At 41.2% G+C, this 22,070-nt stretch overlaps 1 protein-coding gene across 3 annotated transcripts in view; it reads right to left on the bottom strand.

The window, feature by feature from the left end:
- Positions 1 to 9,474: 9,474 nt before the first annotated feature.
- The window catches only part of MGST2 (microsomal glutathione S-transferase 2), a 37,440-nt gene continuing 24,844 nt past the window's right edge, over positions 9,475 to 22,070 (bottom strand). For 2 of the 3 annotated variants that reach the window (XM_054484346.2, XM_054484347.2), the window contains exons 3-5: positions 17,423 to 17,493; positions 10,175 to 10,256; positions 9,475 to 9,695 (exon numbers count right to left, since the gene is read on the bottom strand). In XM_054484346.2, coding sequence (XP_054340321.1) covers positions 9,563 to 9,695; positions 10,175 to 10,256; positions 17,423 to 17,493 — 286 coding nt within the window. In that variant the 3' untranslated portion in view covers positions 9,475 to 9,562. The remainder of the gene's footprint in view (positions 9,696 to 10,174; positions 10,257 to 17,422; positions 17,494 to 22,070) is intronic. The other variant, XM_054484349.2, reaches the window with a different exon arrangement.

Here is a 22,070-nt window from a genome sequence, read left to right as displayed (position 1 = left end):
TGTTTTATGTCCTTGGGAGCTTGACCTTTTAACCATGTGGTGGTACCTTCCCGTGGTCTCCACCTTCCAGGAAATAGGAATTTTAGGATTCATGTCATAGCTTTAAAAATCATATTAAATAGTTAAAAGCCTTTGCAAGCTCAAAATTAACTACTCTAGACTCTTTCTGGGAAAGGAACTGGAGACCACCCTTTGCTATAGCTCAGTAGCTAAGATCTTGCACTTTCATATTGGTAGTCAGGGTTCGATTTCCCCACCTACCACTTCTGGTTTAATATCTGCATGACCTTGTCTATTCTCTTCTTCTCCATGGACTGTCTTAAATTTTCCTTTCGCTAAGCACCTAGGAGGTTATCTTTGGTAGAGTTCAGAAGCTAGGAATATTGGCCGCTTGGCATTGTTAAAGTCAGGTAATAAGAGATCCAAAAGGATTTCTTTTTTAAAGAACACTATGGTTAGAAGTCAGCTTAATTACAAGTAGATAAACAAGCAATAGATATATTTAAAAGGCCATTAATGATTTTCTGTTTTTGGAACTTGTTTTTCTGGAAAAAGATGTTTTCTTCTCAGTCAACTGAATTATTTTTCTCCTTTTTTTTTTTTTTTTTTTTTGTCTTGCCACTCTTAATGCACACATGAACGGTCCTAAGATAACTTCTGGTAGCCTGGGACTCCTTGGGAAAAACAAAGGTGTCACAGACTCCTTGGGAAAAACAAAGGAGGTGTCACAGACTCTGTTTTGGCAAAAAACCTGTTTTCATCATGAAACCCCAGGAATTAAAAGCAGATGGATCCCTCTCAAAATCAAAGGCTCTGTTCTGTTTTACATTGTGTTATCTGACGGTTTTGAGTTTGGGGGGGTATCAGAAATTACTTCGCATTTTGAGACAGCTTTGCTGTGTAATAACTAGGTAGGAAATATACTTTAAGGGATGGCTAATAGTTATGGAGGGATACTTTGACTCTGCACACTTGGAACAGAGAAGCATGCTTTGTTTTGTTTTTCAGAGTCAAGGAAACTTTTCTTTTGAGCTATTTATAGCTTGTAGCAATTGAGTAAAGTATACTGCTGTGAACAAAATTTGGAACATATGTGTTTCTCTCTAACCTGACTTCCCCAGAATTTGCAAATTAGTTGTGAGTATTCTTAACTTATGGCAATATACTTATTTGCATAAGTGCAATACAAATCTGTTTTCTTTTGTAACAGTACACAATTGGAGAAATGGGTTATTTTACCAAGGCTTTGACTGGAATGGTGTGCTTTCCTTTAAGGAATCAAACTTGACTTGTAGAGCCAATAAAAACCCTTTGGAGAACTGGCCTCATACCTTGCCTACACAGTCCCTGTACAGGGTTTCTGACCTATGGTAAGTAAAGAATGTCACTTTCTCACAGGTCCAGGAGCCCCAAGTTATCTTGGGACCTCAAATGGACAGGAATTTACCTAACTCATAGGTATTTCAGGGTACAAACCCATGGCAGGGCTCGGCTTTTAAAAAGGTCTTATCTGAGATTCCTTATGAAACAGAGTTCCATCAAAGCCAAATTAAAATGCCTGTGTGAAAAATAATTATCCTTGCTGCACTTTATACAAATAATCAGGCCAAGTATAATAAAGCAAATCAGTCTTACCATAATTTGTCTTTAGTAAAAATGGGAAACTGGAGTGAGAACTATTATGTTTCAAGAACTATGGTACACTGGTTATTAAATTCTAGTCTCACTAGTTGTTTTTAAGTTTGTTTCTGCAATTTAGGCTAACCCTGTTTATTCCTGTGAACTAACCAGTGATCTCTAACTGCTGCTCAGAGGAAACAAGAGGGATGGGTAATGTAAAAGTCTGGATCAGTATTCGAATTCTGGGCACATTGCAATCAGCTACCAACCCCATATCAGCTTGGTTTCAACAGTTGCACAGTTGATGGAAAGCCTTCTAATTTAGCTTACTTGGAATAACTTTACTTATTTTGCTTTACTCTTGTGGAATATATTACTGTTATACTCTTTGTGTATACAGAACAAGCTTACTGAATGTTTTCTTAAACTAAACACTTATTAATCTTCCAGATATCACCTCTTGTCAAAACTCAAGAGTCATGAATGGCCCTCACCATACTGATGCTTTCTGACTGAGCTCCTCTATACCCTGAATGCAAGAGACCCTCATAGTTAGGCAGGAATATCATCGCCCCTATTCAGCCTGAAGAAGTTACAGAAGATGGATCTTTGTCCCTCTGCAACCCTTAGGATTAAAGGTTCTCTTATAAAAGAAAGGGGGGAAATGTCAGAGGCGGCAACTCCATCTTAAATAGGAACTGGGTAAAATGAGGCTGAAACCTACTGGGCTACATTCCCAGACGGTTAAGGCATTCTAAGTCACAGGATGAGATAGGTCAGCACAAAATACATGTCATAAAGACCTTGCTGATAAAACAGGTTGCAGTAAAGGAGCTGGCCAAAATCCAGCAAAACCAAAATGGCGGCGAGAGTAACCTCTGGTTTTCCTCTCTGCTACACTCCCACCAGTGCCATGAGAGTTTACAAATGCCATGGCAATACCAGGGAGTTACCCCATATGTTCTAAAAAGGAGAGGCATGAATAATCCACCCCTTGTTTAGTATATCATCAAGAGATAACCATAAAAATAGGCAACCAGCAGCCCTCAGGGCTGCTCTATGGAGTAGCCATTCTTTTATTCCTTTACTTTCTTAATAAACTTGCTTTCACTTTGCACTGAGCACTCACTCGTGCAAGAATTCTTTCTTGCACAAGATCCAAGAACCTTCTCTTGGGGTCTGGATTGGGACCTTTTCCTGTAACATATTTCTCTGTCCTGTAACAGTTTGAGACCAACCTGGCCAACATGGCGAAACCCCATCTCTACAAAAAATAGAAAACCACCGGTCATGGTGATGCATTCCTGTAGTCCCAGCTACTCAGGAGGCTGAGGTGGGAGAATCACCTGAGCCCAGGAAGTCAAGGCTGCAGTGGATTGTGATCACACCACTGCACTCCAACCGGGGTGACAGAGAGAGACCCTGTCTCAAAACAAAAAAAAAGGAGGAAAAATAAAGGAGCCCCCTATTTTGGCTTGTTCCCCTTCTCTGTCCTGCTTCCCCCACTCTTTCTTTTTCCCCTATTGAGAGCCCTTTGTTAATAAATCACATAGATGTGAATCCACCTCTCCACTTCTAGGAAATGACCTAAGACTCCTCATCAAACTTTAAAAAGCTTAATAATCACAACATGTTTCAAAACTGGGTTAAGAGGAAAAGTAGGCCACAGAATAAAGTCATCATCAAATTTAGGTACAAAACAATGGTAAGTTTTAATATACACAAACCAAAAGAAAGAATTTAATTATGAAGAAGAGGCCATCGCTACCCTTAGTGGGCTATGGTTCCAGACAGGTTGGCAAATAACACCATATAGGAAACAGCGTGGCATTGGGCTTTGTTCTTTTGATATTGGCTTAGCACTCTCCCAGAAAACATGGGAGAGAAAATGAACTGATTCCGGGATGGAGGGAGGGCACAGGGAGACGCTGACACTAGAAGTAAAAACGTGAAGCTCTGAGAAGAGTTGATTACTCCTAGTTCCAATCAATTCAAGCCACATATTCTTACTTATACTCGTTTGGCACTGGACGAATGGAATACCTTTCTCTTTTCAAATGAGTTCTTACATGTAATCTTACTGACCTTTATAAAATCCTAGTGCAGTAAGTATGATGATGGGGGAAGAAAGAGGAGAGAATAAACATTTTTCTAGAAAGTCACTAGACATCTGCCCCCAGTGAGAAAGACGTATTTCATTGGTGATTAAGGAATATTCCATAGCATTCAATGAGCTGTTTCTGCCTCTGACCATTCTTTTCAAGGAAGATTGTGTCTGGAGAAAAAGGGTGAACCTCAAATGACCTGATTTTGTTTATTAATGACTTTTTTGGCCACACCCCACCCACCTCCAACCCCTAAAAGAAAAGTGGGACAGGAAAAATTACCTGAAAATGGAGCAGAGCTACCTCTTTGGGTAACCAGTCTTTACCTTTTAATTTTCTTTTTGATTTTTTTCCTCTTTTTGTAAATTCGGTTTTGTCCTCAGTTCTCTTTTAAGTACTAAGGACATTAAATTCCTCCACTAGTGTCCTCTGGAGTAGCTGGCACAGACACCTGCCTCATTTCATGCAACAGGTGGAGGTAATTACTGCAGCTCTCACACATGTGGGGCCCAGGCGTCTGTGCCACACCCAGGACAGCTGCCAGGCCAGCATGGATGACTGTGGATCCATCAATACCACTGGATCTCTTAACAATGCTCAACACAGAAAATCTTCAGGGCTACCAAGAATCTGATTTTAGGTTTTAACTTCTCTTCAGATTCTTTAACTCTTTATTATAAACATTTTTAAACAACCAGGAAAGTAGAAATAATAATACAATGAATACCTATACACTTACCAACTAGATGTAATCATTAACACTTTGCCATAAATGCTTCACGTATATATTTCGCAGAACCATTTCAAAGTACATCCAACCACTTTACCCCTTAATGCCTCAGGACACAGCTCCAGAGAATTAGGGCATTCCCTTCTCTAGACACAATATAATTATCACACCTAACACAATTAACATTAATTCCCTAATATCATCTATCCACATTCCATGCTTAAATTGTTTCCATTCTCTGGCCAGGCGTAGTGGCTCACGCCTGTAATCCCAGCACTTTGGGAGGCTGAGGTGGGCAGATCATGAGGTCAGGCGATCGAGACCACCCTGGCTAACACGGTGAAACCCAGTCTCTACTAAAAAATACAAAAAATTAGCTGGGCATGGTGGTGGGCGCCTGTAGTCCCAGCTACTTGGGAGGCTGAGGCAGGAGAATGGTGTGAACCCGGGAGGCAGAGCTTGCAATGAGCAGAAATCGCGCCACCGCACTCCAGCCTGGGCAACAGAGTGAGACTCCATCTCAAAAAAAAAAAAAAAAAAAAAATTGTTTCCATTGTCTCACAAAGGTCATCCATAGTTGTTTTTAATTCAAGATGGATTTAAAGACTTAAACGTTAGACCTAAAACCATAAAAACCCTAGAAGAAAACCTAGGCATTACCATTCAGGACATAGGCATGGGCAAGGACTTCATGTCTAAAACACCAAAAGCAATGGCAACAAAAGCCAAAATTGACAAATGGGATCTCATTAAACTAAAGAGCTTCTGCACAGCAAAAGAAACTACCATCAGAGTGAACAGGCAACCTACAACATGGGAGAAAATTTTTGCAACCTACTCATCTGACAAAGGGCTAATATCCAGAATCCACAATGAACTCAAACAAATTTACAAGAAAAAAACAAACAACCCCATCAAAAAGTGGGCAAAGGATATGAACAGATACTTCTCAAAAGAAGACATTTATGCAGCCAAAAAACACATGAAAAAATGCTCATCATCACTGGCCATCAGAGAAATGCAAATCAAAACCACAATGAGATACCATCTCACACCAGTTAGAATGGCAATCATTCAAAAGTCAGGAAACAACAGGTGCTGGAGAGGATGTGGAGAAATAGGAACACTTTTACACTGTTGGTGGGACTGTAAACTAGTTCAACCATTGTGGAAGTCAGTGTGGCGATTCCTCAGGGATCTAGAACTAGAAATACCATTTGACCCAGCCATCCTGTTACTGGGTATATACCCAAAGGATTATAAATCATGCTGCTATAAAGACACATGCACACGTATGTTTATTGCAGCACTATTCACAATAGCAAAGACTTGGAACTAACCCAAATGTCCAACAACAATAGACTGGATTAAGAAAATGTGGCACATATACACCATGGAATACTATGCAGCCATAAAAAATGATGAGTTCACATCCTTTGTAGGGACATGGATGAAATTGGAAACCATCATTCTCAGTAAACTATCGCAAGAACAAAAAACCAAACACCGCATATTCTCACTCATAGGTGGGAATTGAACAATGAGAACACATGGACACAGGAAGGGGAACATCACACTTCGGGGACTGTTGTGGGGTGGCGGGAGGGGGGAGGGATAGCATTGGGAGATATACCTAATGCTAGATGACGAGTTGGTGGGTGCAGCGCACCAGCATGGCACATGTATACATATGTAACTTACCTGCACGTTGCGCACATGTACCATAGAGCCTAAAGTATAATAATAATAATAATAATAAAAAGAAAAAAATTAAAAAAAAAAAAGAACTGAAAAGAAAAAAAAAAAAAAGAAAATGTGGCACATATACACCATGGAATACTATGCAGCCATAAAAAATGAAGAGTTCATGTCCTTTGTAGGGACATGGATGAAACTGGAAACCATCATTCTCAGTAAACTATCGCAAGGACAAAAAACCAAACACCGCATGTTCTCACTCATAGGTGGGAATTGAACAATGAGAACACATGGACACAGGAAGGGGAACATCACACTCTGGGGACTGTTGTGGGGTGGGGAGAGCAGGGAGGGATAGCATTAGGAGATATACCTAATGCTAAATGACGAGTTAATGGGTGCAGCACACCAACATGGCACATGTATACATATGTAACAAACCTGCACATTGTGCACATGTACCCTAAAACTTAAAGTATAATAATAATAATAAAATAAGACTCTCAACGCAGAAAAGTTCTCTATCCCCCGCTTCCTGACATTGACTTTTTAAGGCAACGAATCTGATTTCTAAAAATAAAATTAATCAATTTAGTAATATACAAAAAATGTATATGTAATTGTCAAACTGATCAGAAACCCACATCTCTGTGGCCAGAAATGGTTGCTCTCTATAGCCAAATCTAATAGGACTGAAAATAATCAAAAGGTTGTCTGGTGACAATGCAATTAGAACAAAGGAAAATCTATTGTTTGAATGTTTAAAGTGACAAGGCCTTGATAGTCTGCTACACCCATTGCTTATTTCCACATGTTTAACCAAAGTGTGTGCGTGTGTGTGTGTTTTACCCTGCCCAGAGCCAATTTAAGTGCAAAACAGGAATTGCTTAAAAATCTTCAATTGTAAGATTTGGAAAGTTTCTTTTCAACTTGCAAAGGACATGGTTATGAAGTAATTATGCCTTAGTATCAAAAATTTGCATTCTCATCCTTCATTGGTCTCAATGTATAAAACAATTAAAATGTCACAATCCAAGTCACGATCATAATTGAAAAGAATATTAAGTAAAAAGACCATAGACTCATAGCTTTTTAGCGTATTTGCCCTATTTTACCTAAAAGAAAACCAAGGCAGAGAGCTACAAAGTGCCGGGGTAGCACAGCCAGTAAGTGATAGGACAGGATAGGGTGGTCTGGTTCTGGAGTCTTTACTTCTTTGATTCACAACCTCCTACTGATGGGGTGCCTTGTCCAAATTCAAATGGCCAATCAGTAGGGGAACCTGAGCTAGTATGCAAATGTGCCCACTCCCAGGCCAGTATATTCTCAGTGTGCTTTGGAGTATTTAATACTGTACTGCCATTTGGGATGCAGGAGATTATGTATTATGGGAACACTAGTATTTAAGTGTCTCTTTTTCTTTTTCTATTAATATTATTCCTGGCCTTTTTAACTTCTATTGTATCCACAAAAAAAGAAAAGTACTACTAAACAGCTTTTGAAGATGCCCACACCAGACTCAAGGCTGTCCAATTTTCTTTGGAAAATTGACAGAGGGCCCTTTTCCTGAAGTCAAAATGTGTTATGTATGCTCGTAATTCATTTTGCCTTTTCTTTGAAAGCTGTGAGGTAGAATCGTTCTCATTTTACAGATGAAGAAAATGAGGAAAAGTCATCTGCATTGTGCCAGACAATGACTGCACATCAGGGTCAGAACAGCTTTGGGGGTTCCGCTGTACTTCCCATATCACCCTCCAAAACCCACACGACACAGGGCATGCAGCAGAACCCAACCCACGTTCTACAGCCGTGAGCATGACCCACCTTCCTCAGCCAAGAGAAAGAATATTCTCTTCGCACTTGTCCCTGGGCAATTCCTTGAAATGGTATCCTTTTTTTTCTTCTTCTTCCTCTTGAAATTGTGCCCCAAAGAATTCAAGAAACCAATAACTAAAGGAAATTCTTGAATTTAGAGGATGGCAGATAAGAAAAGAAATAACTTACTGAAACACTGAAACTCTCTCTCCTTATGAGATTAAAAAAAAAACTGGCTGAAATCTGTTGGAACCAAGATGGCTAACTGGAGTCTGCACAGAACAAGCTTGCTGATGTCACAGCCTGAATTTCCATGACATTTCATACTAATCCCTCTGGAATTTGCACGTTACCTCTGAGGCAGCATAAAGAGATAACTGGACATGCCCAAGGACTTTCCAGACCTCCCCTTTCTCTCCACCAATCACCTACTAATCTCAGAATTTACCCCCTGACATTTTCTAATAAAAATACTGCTTGGAAGCCAGCAGAGAGAGACAGATTTGAGCTTGACTCCCATCTTCCTGTGAGTTGACTTGCAATATAAAGCTTTTGTTGGCCGGGCAGAGTGGCTCACACCTGAATCCCAGCACTTTGGGATGCTGAAGCAGGAGGCTTGCTTGAGCCCATGTGTTGGAGGCTCCAGCCTGGGTGACAGCAAGACCATCTCTTTTTTAAAATTAAATTTTTTTCTTTTCCCAAAAACCTGGTTTTACAGTATGGGCATCAGGCAGCAAGCTCTTTTGGCCTGGAAACACTTTTTTCTTTATAAAGTACATTTTTATAACCTGTTTTTGTTTTTCTTTGGGTTTTTTGTTTGTTTGTTTGAGACAGAGTCTGTTGCCCAGGCTGGAGTGCAGTGGCACAATCTTGGCTCACTGCAAGCTCCGCCTCCCAGGTTCACACCATTCTCCTGCCTCAGCCTCCCGAGTAGCTGGGACTACAGGCACCCGCCACCATGCCCGGCTAATTTTTTGTATTTTTAGTAGAGACAGGGTTTCACCATGTTAGCCAGGATGGTCTCGATCTCCTGACCTCGTGATCCGCCCGCCTCAGCTTCTCAAAGTGCTGGGATTACAGGCATGAGCTACCGTGCCCGGCCTTCTATAACCTGTTTTGTTTTGTGCTATCAGTTGATGACTCCCTTCTCTGGCTACTCTATGTGTTTGCCTGATGTCCCCCACGTGCCTTCCTATCTGTTGTTTTGCTATAACCAATGAAAGGGCTCAGCTGCCTTATCAACTTCTGTCTGAAACTTTCCATCAAGAGAGAAGCAGTCAGAGTGGCAGGATATGTCAGTAGTCCTCGGAAAGACCAGCACACGGGTCAGGCTGCTGTGTCCCTACACAACCAGTCATGACTTCAGCATGCATTTCTAAAACTAGGGCACAACACACTTCCACTGATGGTATGGATGTACCTACCCCAAGCAAATTTCAATTCTTAAACAGGAAATGTATGCTCTAAAGGGTGTGCTTCTACAAAGCCATTTCAAGAAAAACAGAATAAAGACTTCATTTTTATTTAACAAATGATACCATATTACCTTCGTGGTGGGAACAACTTTTGCAAGCATTAAAGGGTAGAGAAAAAGTTAGAATTGCCGCCTCAGTTTCTTGGCAATATTGAGGTCCAGATATTCATCCAGAAAGCTGTTTGCAATTCCCAGGGCACCTAGGAGGGTCAACAAGGCCAAAATCCCCAGACTCAATCGGAAACCAGTGATCCTGCAAGGTGGACATGAGGGAGAAAAGTGACAAACTGGACTGTAATAAGGAAGCTGAGAGTCCTGAAATAGGCTGTCCTATCGTTAACACTGCCCAGAAGTTCTATATTTTTGCAATTTGAAAATTTTGGCTCATCACATAAGTTAAAGGAAATGCCTAGCCATAGAGATCACTTGGTTTCTTTGAACATTCAAAGCATTATCAAGGCTAGGCAGGATTATTTCCTCGGTAACTTTCTGGAGACAATGCAAAATTTTTGCAAGGAACTAGAGTCCACATTCAGTGCACAGTTTTATACTTGCATTTTCCCATCTCATGCCTAATTGTGTATGAACTGGCAAGACCTGGCCTCAGATAGTATGGATTACTTTTGCCACCACAATTCGCAGTGCTGTTAATATCTCTCAGGAGAAGGAAACTGACCCAGACCTTATCCTGCTACTTTCTGCATAAATACAAAATTACTGGGTTCTCCTTACCGTTTTTTAGCAGCTTCTGAATATCCCCAGAAGTATAGGTGACGGCCATATATGTACACCAGACCCAGACAAGTAGCAAAAACTATAGAGGGGGTGGGAAAAAAAGAAAAAGCACAAAATACAACAGCAGTCTCTTAAGATGTTGTATGAAGACTGAGAAAATATTCACAAAACATATATTAGACAAAATACTTATATTCAGAATATAGAGAGAATCCACATAGGAAGGAAACAAATGTGCCAATAATCACAAGAAAAATGTTTCAACATGATTCAACATCAACAAATTCCCACTTAAATCCATAATGAGGCTGGACGCGGTAGCTCAGGCCTGTATTCCCAGAATTTTGAGAGGCCGAGGGGGGGGTGAATCACTTGAGGTCAGGAGTTCAAGACCAGCCTGGCCCACATTGTGAAACCTCGTCTCTACTAAAAATACAAAAATTAGCTGGGCATGGTGGCGGGCACCTGCAGTCCCAGCTACTCAGGAAGCTGAGGCAGGAGAATCATTTGAACCCAGGAGGTGGAGGTTGCAGTGAGCCAAGATTATGCCACTGCACTCCAGCCTGGGTGACAAATTGAGACTCCATCTGAAAAATAAATAAATAAATAAATAAATAACTATAATGAGATGGCACTACCACACATCCACCAGAATGGCTAAAATTGTAAAAAAAAAAAAAAAAACAAACAAAAAACCAATAACACAAAATGTTGGTGAGGATGTGAAGCAACTGGAATCCGCACACATCATTGGCAGGAATGTAAAATAGTACAGCCACTTTGGGAAAAGTTCTGGTAGTTTCTTATAAAATCGAACGTAACATTTGACTCAGCAATCTCATTCCTGTGTATTTACCCAAGAGAAATGAAAGCATGTGTTCACAAAAGGACTTGTTTAAGAATGTTCATTGCAGCTTTATTCATTATAGCCAAAAACTGGAAACAGCCCAGAAGCCTATCAACAGAAGAATGGATAACAAAGCTGTGATAGAGTCTATTCAATGAAAAGAAACAGATCTATGCAACACAACATTTTGCAATGAAAAAAAACAGATCTATGCAACACAACATTTTGCTGAGTGAATGAAGCATTATACAGGCTACATACTGTATGATTCCAATTATATGAAGTTCTAGAATGGACAAACCTAACTGATGAAAACAATCAGAAGTGCTTGCATCTGGGAGTGAGAATGGGGCTGACTGGGAAAAGCAGGACGACACTTTCTGGGTAGTTGTCATGTTCTAGATCTTGATAGAGATTTGGACCACACAGGTGTGTGTACTTCTCAACATTCGTTGAAGATTTATGCATTTTATTACATACAAAATTTATCTCAAAAAGAATTATGAAATACAGTATGATGATGTTCTATCATCGCATCCAGTGAAACATATCAATACATATCAATGTCTTCCCTATGTTAGGGCCCCACTCTCTTCCTCACCACCTCCCAGATGCAAGTTGCCAGAGCCCTACTGTAAACATTTGGAGTCTATGTGTGGGACTGCGATATGCTAGATTAAATTAAATTTATTATTTTACTTGGCCGCATGATTTTTTTTTCTTGAGACAAGGTCTTGCTCTGTCACCCAGGCAGGAATGTGTGGCATGATCATGGCTCAGCACAGCCTTGACCTCCTGGACTCAAGCAATCCTCCCACCTCGGCCTCCTAAGTAGCTGGGACCACAGGTGTATGCCACCAGGCCTGGCCAATTTTTAAATTTTTTTTTGTAGAGAAAAGGCCTCCCTATGTTGCCCAGGCTGGTCTTGAACTCCTGGACTCAAGCCATCCTCCTGTCTTGGCCTCCCAAAGTGCTGGGATTGCAGGTGTGAGCCACCACACCCAGCCCCGTATCTACCACAAACCAGGTATTACTTTAAGGATTGAGGTCGGCAGTGAAAAAGATACAAGCTCCCTGACTTCATAGAGTATACATTCTCTCAGCAAAGACAGACAACAAAGAAAAAAATGAGAAGAAAAGTGCAAACTTGAAAGTGCTGTGAAAGAAATGAAGAGAGATGAGAGAGAGAGGAACTGGAGGAGGCTGCCAAAATGGGGTATAGGAAGGCCTCTGGAGGGGATGACATCTGTATCGGCGCCAGAGGACAGGAACAAGCGGACCAAGCAAAGAGCTGGGAAGGAAGAGCTGGTGGACCCTTCCCAGGGTCTGAGGAAGCCAAAGAGTTCTGAACATGGTTCTCAGTTTTGAGACTCCCTGTCTAGGGAGTTACTCCCAGAAAGCCAATGAGAACAGTTCAGGAACAGTTAGTAGGTGACTTACTTTGGATGAGAAAGAATGAAAAGAAATTTCTGACAAGATACTCAAGAAATCCTTTCTGACAGGCAGTCTGCCTCATTCAGCCTATCACAGGGAAATCCAAAGGGTCAAATGGCAGAGACGGAGTCCCATTACCAAAAGGCAGGCGCTTTTCTTATTAGTTGTTAATGTGCTCTTACATGACAAGGAACAACGGTTTCATTCATGCCCTTAAGCGACACAAGTATGAGTTGTAATAAAGTGAAGAAGTCTTTCTCTAAAGGACATTGTACCTGAAATTACTCAGTTCACAGTAAAAACTACAAGAAAGAGAGTGATGGGGTTGCCTTTGAAGGCAGCTGGATTTTGGTTTATTTAAATCTTGGCAATCAAGTATAGACCAAAATGAGACAGTGAAAGTCACCAGAAAAAGGAGACTGAATTTCTCCAACGAAGGTAGCAGGGCTGGTCTGACTCACTGTTAAACGCATAAGCCAAGTTTGGAGAAATCCCTCAGCTCACCAAGGATACCCCAGTCAAATAGAAAGTGGATGTTTGTAGAGTTGCTACATACAAACGGCAGCACTACATACTTGGAGACCTTTAAGAAAAGGTGCATGGGTTGTTGGCACAAATACCTAGAGACCCGGCTCTGCACTTGAAAGGAAAAATTTCCCCACATTGGTGAATGTCAAGTTGGAAAAATTACTTAACATCTCTGTACCTCAGCTTCCTCATCTGTAAAGTAGAAATTAATTATAGACCCTCCCTCATATGAAGGCTTTAAATCCTGTAAATCTTACACATGGGACAATGTATGCATAAAACTTAAAAACAGTACCTGGTGGCCGGGTGCGGTGGCTCATGCCTATAATCCCAGCACTTTGGGAGGCCGAGATGGGCGGACCACGAGGTCAGGAGATCGAGACCATCCTGGCTAACACAGTGAAACCCCATCTCTACTAAAAATACAAAAAATTAGCCGGGCGTGGTGGCAGGCACCTATAGTCCCAGCTACTTGGGAGGCTGAGGCAGGAGAATGGCGTGAACCCGAGAGGCGGAGCTTGCAGTGAGCCAAGATCGCACCACTGCACTCCAGCCTGAGCAACAAAGCGAGACTCTGTCTCAAAACAGAAAACAAAAAACAAAAAAAAAAAAAACAAAAAGCAAAAACAGTACCTGGCACATAGTAAGGGCTCAATAAATAATAGCTGTAATGATAATTATTATTATTTTCTTTTTGAGACAGGGTCTCACTCTGTCACCCATGCTGGAGTGCAGTGGCACTATCATGATTCACTGCAGCCTGAAACTCTTGGGCTTGAGAGCTCCTCTCACCTCAGCCTCCCAAGTAGCTGGGACTACATGTGTGCCCAGATAGTTTTTTAAAAAAAATTTTGTAGACACAGGGTCTCCTTTGTTGCCCAGGCTGGTCGTGAATTTCTGGCCTCAAGCAATCCCTCCACCTTAGCCTCCCAAATTGCTGGGATTACAGGCATAAGCTGCTGGGCCTCGCCAGCTGTAATTATTAATGTGAATTGTTCATTCTGTGTCCTCTTCCTTCAGTTAATTAGAATTATAGGTGACCCTTGAACAACATGGGTTTGAACAGCACAGGTCCATTTATGCATGGATATTTTCAAATAAATATACTGGATTGTGAAGGAGGTGGGTTTACAAAAATAAACACATAAATATATTGGAAAACATTTTGGAGATTTGTGACAATCTGACAAAACTCACAAATGAACCACATAGCCCAGAAATACTGAAAACTTAGGAAAAAGTTAGGTATGTCACAAATGCATAAAACAGATGTAGATACTGGTCTATTTTATCATTTACTATCATAAAATATACGCAAATTTTTACAAAGCTTCAGCAGAAAGCCTATATAGATATATATATGAATTTTATGCAAAGTTAAAATTTATCAAAGCATACAAACACAGACCATAATGCATGATGCCACTTGTAGCTGAGAGAAATGTAAACAAATGTAAAGATGCAGTATTAAATCATAACTGCATAAAATTAACTATAGAAATACTGTACTACTATAAATATTTTGTAGCCACCTCCTGTTGCTATTGCAGTGAGCTCAAGTGTTGCAAGTATCTGCTTAAAAGGTGATGCTAATCATCTCCAGCTGAGCAGTTCTTCTCTCCAGAAAATTGCGTATCACAGTAAAAAGTGATCTCTCAGGGTTTTTGCCCATTTTTCATCAATGTTTAGTGCAATACCATAAACCTTGAATAATGCCATGAGACCCATACAGATTGCTACTAGTGGTGCTGAAAGTGCTCCCAAAAAGCAGAGAAAAGTCATGGTATTACAAGAAAAAATTGAATGGCTTAATATGTGTCATAGAGTGAGTTCTGCAGCTGTGAGCTGTGGTTGAACACCACTGCAAGATAAATGAATTCAGTGCAAGGACCAGTGGAAAAAAAAAAAAGAAGAAGAAGATGAAGAAAGAAAAAAGGAAAAGATAAGAAAAGAAAAAAGAAAGAAAAGGTGATTTGTAAAGCTGTCACTTGCAGCTACACCAGCAGGGGGAAAAACCTTGCACTTTTTCCAAAATATCTTTTTATCTCATATTGAAATGCAGCTTTTATGTGGGAGCAGGATTGCTATAAGAAACACATACTTGTAGACTCTGATAGGATTTGAGAAAAAGCAAAATCCTTATATGACAACTTTAAGCAAAAGGAAGATGAAGGATCTAAAGCTGAAGAATTTAATGCCAGCAAAGGATGGTTTGATAATTTTAGAAAGAAGCTTAGCTTTTAAAATATCAAGATAACAGGAGAAGCAGCTTCTACCAACCAAGAAGCAATACATGAGTTCCCAGTCACCATTAAGAAAATCATTGAGGAGAAAGGATATCTGCCTGAACAGGTTTTTAATGCAAACAAAAGTGCCCTGTCCTGGGGGAAAAAAAAAGTCACAAAGGACATTTATTAGTAAAGAAGAGAAGCAAGCTCCAGGATTTAAGGCAGGAAGGGATAGGCTAACTCTACTGTTTTGTGTAAATGCAGTCAGGTTTATAATCAGGACTGCCCTTATCTATAAAGTTGCTAACCCCCTGAGCCTTGAAGGAAAAAGATAAGCAGCACCTGCCAGTCATTTGGTTGTACAAAAAAAAAGCTTGGACAACAAGAACCCCTTCTCTGGATTGGTTCCATCAATGCTTTGTCCCTGAAGTCAGGACGAGATTACCTTCTAACATTCTTTTGATATTGGACACTGTCCCTGACCACCCAGAACCCCATGAGTTCAACGCGGAAGGCATACAAGTAGTCTACTTGCCCCCAAACACAACATCTTTAATTCAGCCTCTAAATCAGGGGGTTATCAGGACCTTTAAGGCTCATGATACAAGGTACTCTATGGAAATGATTGTCAATGTTGTGGAAGAGAACCCTGATAGAAAGAGCATTATGAATGCCTAGAAGGATTACACCATTGAAGATGCTAGCATTGTCACAGGAAGGTTGTGAAAGCCGTCAAACCTGAAACAATAAATTCCTGCTGAAAAACACTGTGTACAGGTGTTGTGCATGACACTCACAGGATTTACAACAGAGCCAATCAAGGAAATCATGAAAGAGATAGTGGCTGTAGCAAAGAATGTGGGGGATAAAGGGTCTCAAGATATGAATCTTGGAGAAATTCAAGAGCTAATAGACACCACGCCAGATGAATTAACAGAAGATGACTTGGTAGAGACGAGTGCTCTGAACCTCTGCCAGATGATAAGGAAGAAGACAGAAGAGGCAGTACCAGAAAACAAATTGACATTAGACAATCTGGCAGAAGGGTTCTGATGATTCAAGTCTGCTTTTTTACTTCTTTTATGACATGGACCCTTCTATGATACAAGCACTGAAACTAAATGTAACAGTGGAAGAAGGATTGGTACTATATAGAAACATTTTTAGAGAAAAAAAGCAAAAACGTCAGAAATGATGATATTTCTATAAATTTATACCTACTGTGCCTGCCAATTCTGTCTCCCCTTCCACCTCCTTCACCTCTTCTGACTCTGCCACCCTTGAGGCAGCAAAACCAACCCCTCTTCTTCCTCTTCCTCAGCTTACTCAATGTGAAAATGATGAGGATGAAGACCTTTATGATGGTCCACTTCCACTTAATAAATAGTAAATATTTGTTCTTCCTTATAATTTTAACAACATTTTCTTTTCCCTAGCTTGCTTTATGGCAAGAATACAGTATATGATACATAAAACATGCAAAATATTTATTAGTAGATTGTACTCAGTAAGGCTTCCAGACCAATAGGATATTAGTAGTCAAGTTTTGGGGAATCAAGTTACATGCAGATTTTCTACTGTCTGTGTGTGGGGTGGGGGGTCAGCGCCCCAACCCCTCCATTGTTCAAGAGTCAACTGTAGATTATTAGATTTGAAGACAAAGCTCAAGTCGTTTTCATCCTTGAGTATCTAGCATATAGTTTGTCTCAATATTTTTTTCATTATTGAATTAAATTAGAATGAAGCCAAAGTTCATATATCTGCAACATAGCACTCTGATGCACACACTGTTTATTTTGTTTAGTCTCCAGGATTGATAGCTATATAGTTGCATATCTGCTCCTTTTTTTGTTTTTTTGAGATGGAGTCTCTGTCACCCAGACTGGAGTGCAGTGGCACGATCTCAGCTCACTGCAGCCTCCGCCTCCTGGGTTCAAGTGATTCTCCTGCCTCAGCCTCCCGAGTAGCTGGGATTACAGGCATGCGCCACCACACTCAGCTAATTTTTGTATTTTTAGTGGAGACAGGGTTTCACCATGTTGGCCAGGCTGGTCTCGAACTCCTGACCTCAGGTGATCCGCACACCTGGGCCTCCCAAAGTGCTGGGAATATAGGTGTGAGCCACCGTGCCTGGCCATATATCTACTCCTTAATCGTTTAAGCATCATAGTCATCATTAGAACACAGTTGACTGTATTTTAACATTACCTTGGTTGAAATACCACCCAGCCATCCACAATGTAATTATGAATATAGGATAAAACTCCACACAGTTTTGTCTGCAGAAAAAAATAAAGACATAGGTTATTTTATGAGAAAACTATACACTGAAGCATTGATTTTTCATCTGGAGGTAAATGTTCAGCCTATTTTAACAAAAGTAATATAAGAACTTACAAAAGAGTTTAAATGACCTTTACATTTAAAATCAATCTTTCAAGGTTGAACATTGTTTAAACCTCAGAGCAGGGCCAAGAATACTCTCCTACATATAAGTTATAAGAAGTGAGTTATAGCACTTTCCCAAAAGACAGGTCTCCTGAGCCTAAAGATCACTCCATATCTTATCTAAAGAACTTAAGAGATTACTCAATTCATATTCAAGAGATTTCTTATTTTAAAAATTCCCTCACATCCATTGCCTTCCACTTGAGTTACCCAGAACATTACAAAATGGTCTTTAAATAATTCCCTTAAAATCTCCTGAAGTAAATCAGTGAGCATATTTCGTTCCCATTTTATGGAGGAAGAAACTAAGGCCTGAGAGCCCAGACTTACATGCATTGCAGAGAATCAAAGATAGACAGCATCCATCTCTAGATTCCAAAGCTCTGTCCTAATGTCAAGTCATATTGCCTCTATTCATAGAAGACTTGGATGGAAAATCTGACACTAATTTAAGCAAAAGGGAATAGTTCTCTGGGAACTATAATTAATTCATCTGCATCTAACAAAGGGGAAAAAGATGAATTACATTCATCCTCCCTCCTAAGGTATACTTCCAAGTGATCTTGGTTAGGTTGGCCGAGCTCTTTGCTGACAATTTCACCACCAGAAAGAATTTAACGTAATGTGTGATGAGGTCTTGAGTAGATCTTGGTGGAAGGTCATAGTCTACAGGATTGTAAATGACCCCATATCTTTCCTTCAGTAAGCCTCAAAGCTTGAATACTTAATATTACAAGGCAATTGATCTAGAAATAGATGATGCTGGTTGTTGAAGACCTAGGTCTTTTAGCCTGGGTCACCATAAGTGATCTTTTTTCTCTGAATTTAAAAAAAAAAAAAAAAAGCATAATTACAAAGAGTAATTCTTCCCTCATTCTCCATAATCCCACAGAAAATTGTGTCTAGGTCAGCTCAACCTTATCAGCTTATGCCTCAACTACATGGGAAAAAACTCCCCAATAATAACTGAATCATCTTTTAAAGCTGGGTAAGAAACATGCATCATTAACAAGCTCAATGCTCACAGAAAGACATGGCTGAGGTAAAGTCCTGAAGCACATATGGAAAATTTTAACCCCACCAGCAAAGACACCAGCGAGGTTACCCACACAAATCTCTAAGGGCCAGGAGGGTGACCATCAGTCCCCTAAAAAATTGGAAATGGATAATATGAATGCAAAATTGCTGTCTTCTTCCTTTTTGGACTGTTGCCATTACCATTCAGAAGGCCACTGGTGACCCAAGGAATGTCTTGTCTAAAGCCTAACACTGATACTCTCACAAACCATAACTACAGCTTTCTAGAACTCACAGAAGTAATGAAAGTTTTTCCTCCTGCTGCTTCTCGTTCTTGGCATGATTTTGCTTCTGATGGTTGTCTTTCCATTAACGTCTTTTTGAGTGGCTATGTTAGGTTGAGTGAAAAGATACTTGATAAAATTCATACTTTACATTACAGCTAGGCAAAGAATAAACAGCGTTCCCGTTTCTTTTTCCTTGGCTAAATCCATAGGCCTGTTTCCCATGAGGTAAAATGGAGTAGTAGCAGAGGAAGGCTCTAGTCCTTCCACACTCACTGAAATTTTATATGAACTGTTTTGGAAACATAACACAATTGTCCCATCATTTATTGTTTTGTAATACACCTTAAATTATTCCAAATGTAAGCATCAAGTTTTTCCACAACATATTTTTCTTCAAACTTAGGTGTGATAAGATTGTTTTAAAAGCACCTTCAAAAATAGCCCAGGTTAGCCTTCATAAAAGCCTAATTATTTAGAGGTTTTTCTAGTGGCCTTGGCTTGGCATCCGGGGACAAAGAGATAATATTGTGTAAGAATGTCCTAAGTCCAAACCGCACTGCAGACGGCAGAAGCCCTTTGGGTGTCTGTCCACATAAATTGATAGGCATGTGTGCTTTTGTGTCTCTTATCTGAAAGAGGAAGAAGGCCTTTGAGCAAGGGGAAAGGAAATAAAAATAGAGGGGATGTTTTAGAGTTCCCCTGCTGCCCTCACAAGCTAGGGAACTAGTTTCACACCTAATGGGAAACCAGAGACCAGAACAGACGCTGACAGATCGTCCTCATGAAAAACTTGGTGAGATTCCAGACACAAGTGGTGCCATGCCTCAGATGACAGAAGAGACAAAGTCGGGAAGAGTCACACCCTTAATCTCCCTCTGCCACAGACCCAGAGCAGCTCCTGGTGGTGGTGGAAGGCACTCCAGAACCTGGGGAGGGTATCGTACTCACAGAGGACTGGGGAGCAGGACAGTGACATAGCCCCTTGCTTCAACTGCTTACCAGCAGGAGCTGTGTCCCTGGGCACATCCCCTGTATTCCCAGAAGAAATTGGGAAGATGGGGAACCGGGGTGCTGGGATCCTGGGTGAGCAGCAGCAGGTGGCTGGAAGCCACTGAGATTTAGGCAAGGATGTGATTGCAACTGCATTTGTGCTCACAGGATGGCAACACCTGGAGTACTGGAGCAGCTCAGCACCATATCTCTGTACCTTTCTTTCTCAAGAAATAGGCCCTTTGTCCCTACAAGTGGCTGGTCACTGCTGAGCTCATCCCGACCTCAAGTCCTAGCTGTGCTCATTGTACTTTCACCCTGGTCCCTCTTTTGCTGACCTGCCTCAAGTCTTAGTTCCTCGGAAATGAGACTTTGCCCATTTCTTGCTATAATCTCTCAGAGATTGAAAATAATTGCTGGGCGCTGTGGCTCATGCCTGTAATCCCAGCACTTTGGGAGGCCGAGGCGGGCAAATCACGAGGTCAGGAGATCGAGCCCGTCCTGGCTAACATGGTGAAAACTCGTCTCTACTAAAAAAATATAAAAAATTATCTGGGCGTGGTGGCGGGCACCTGTAGTCCCAGCAACTCAGGAGGCTAAGGCAGGAGAATAGTGTGAACCCGGGAGGTGGAGCTTGCAGTGAGCCGAGATCGCGCCACTGCACTCCAGCCTGGGTGATAGAGTGAGACTCCATCTCAAAAAATAATAATAATAATAATTATCTGACGACCAGTGGGGTGCCCTGTTTGTTGCTGACAGTCTTCCCTGCTGCCTGCCTGGTGAAAGCACCAAGTATTGCCTTGGCCTTGAAATACCTGGAATCCCATTCTACCTGCTAATTGTCACCTCCTCCAGCCCCTCCACCATGTGACCACGTCCTTCTGCCTGATTCTGGGTCCCTCAAGGCCTGGATGGTGTCCCACAATAATACGTCCTCAGTAAGCTGTCAGCAGGCATGTTTAACTCAAGGGGACCAAACTCTGAAAATTACTTCTTGACAATCCTGTCAGTAGCTAATTACAGTTTCATTGACATGAAAATAATTTATAGCCTCTTTTAAGTCATGAAGGCAGATATATTCTATCCTCTTGTTACAGGGGATCCTCAGGAAAATTTCCCAAATGGAACAGCAAACAGCCTGCAGCAGCTGTCAATCTTCCCTTCCTGTGAGAACAGGGGGTAGAGTTGATTATGACCACTGTCTCCTCTTCTGCATGCCCATACTGGAAAAACAGGCTGTGTCTACTCATTCCCTGGCGAGAGCCCTCTTTGAACAATCCCATGCTCCTTTGATATTGAAGCTTCCCATGAAAGCTCTCTTGGTTTGCCTGGGACTGAGGAATTTAGGGGGACATGGAGCTTTAAGTGCTAAAACTGGGTAAGACCCAGAAGAACTGGAAAGATTCCGGTGGGCACTGTGGAGTTTGAGTAGTTAAAGCTGCTGAGACCCCTCATTGTCCATCCCAATACCATGGAGCCTGGGCCCTGGGGGCTCAGGACTACTGCACATTCCCACCTGGATCTGGTAACCAGCAGCAGTGAGGATGGCCCCAAACTAAGTGCTATTTGGGCCTTGTCTCAGTCAATAAGTATACTACAAAGTTTATGTTATTTGGGGGTGGTGAAAAGAATCAAATTGTGACCTGGCAGCTCCAAATGTGGCAGTTCCTTCAACACTAGTCTCCAAACCTTTCTGATTGCATAGCTCTAACAGTTGCACAGCCCCATAAAAATATGCACATATCCTCCTGCAGCAGAGGAGGCCCACACCCAGGAGCTCCCACACAGGACCAGACTTGAGCAAGACATGAACTTCCACTGTGTTAAACCATGGAGAATCTGGGATTTATCCATTAGCACAACTAATACATTCAACTGGAAAAGAATATCATATTCATTATAAAACAAACATCATAAAAATTAAAGGATGGGGGATCAGGAAGCTGGTTCATGCCTGTAATCCCGGGCCTTTGGGAGGCAGAGGCAGGAGGATGATTTGAGCCAGGAGTTCGAGATCAGCCTGGGCAACACAGTGAGACCTCATCTCTATAAAAAAAAAATTTTTTTTTTTAAATTTAAGGCTGGGAGCGGTGGCTCATGCCTGTAATCCTAGC

Source organism: Pongo pygmaeus, chromosome 3 (assembly GCF_028885625.2).
Source record: "Pongo pygmaeus isolate AG05252 chromosome 3, NHGRI_mPonPyg2-v2.0_pri, whole genome shotgun sequence".
Classification (NCBI taxonomy): domain Eukaryota; kingdom Metazoa; phylum Chordata; class Mammalia; order Primates; family Hominidae; genus Pongo; species Pongo pygmaeus.
Note: the sequence above shows the minus strand (reverse complement) of the source record. Positions and strands in the feature narration are given on the sequence as shown.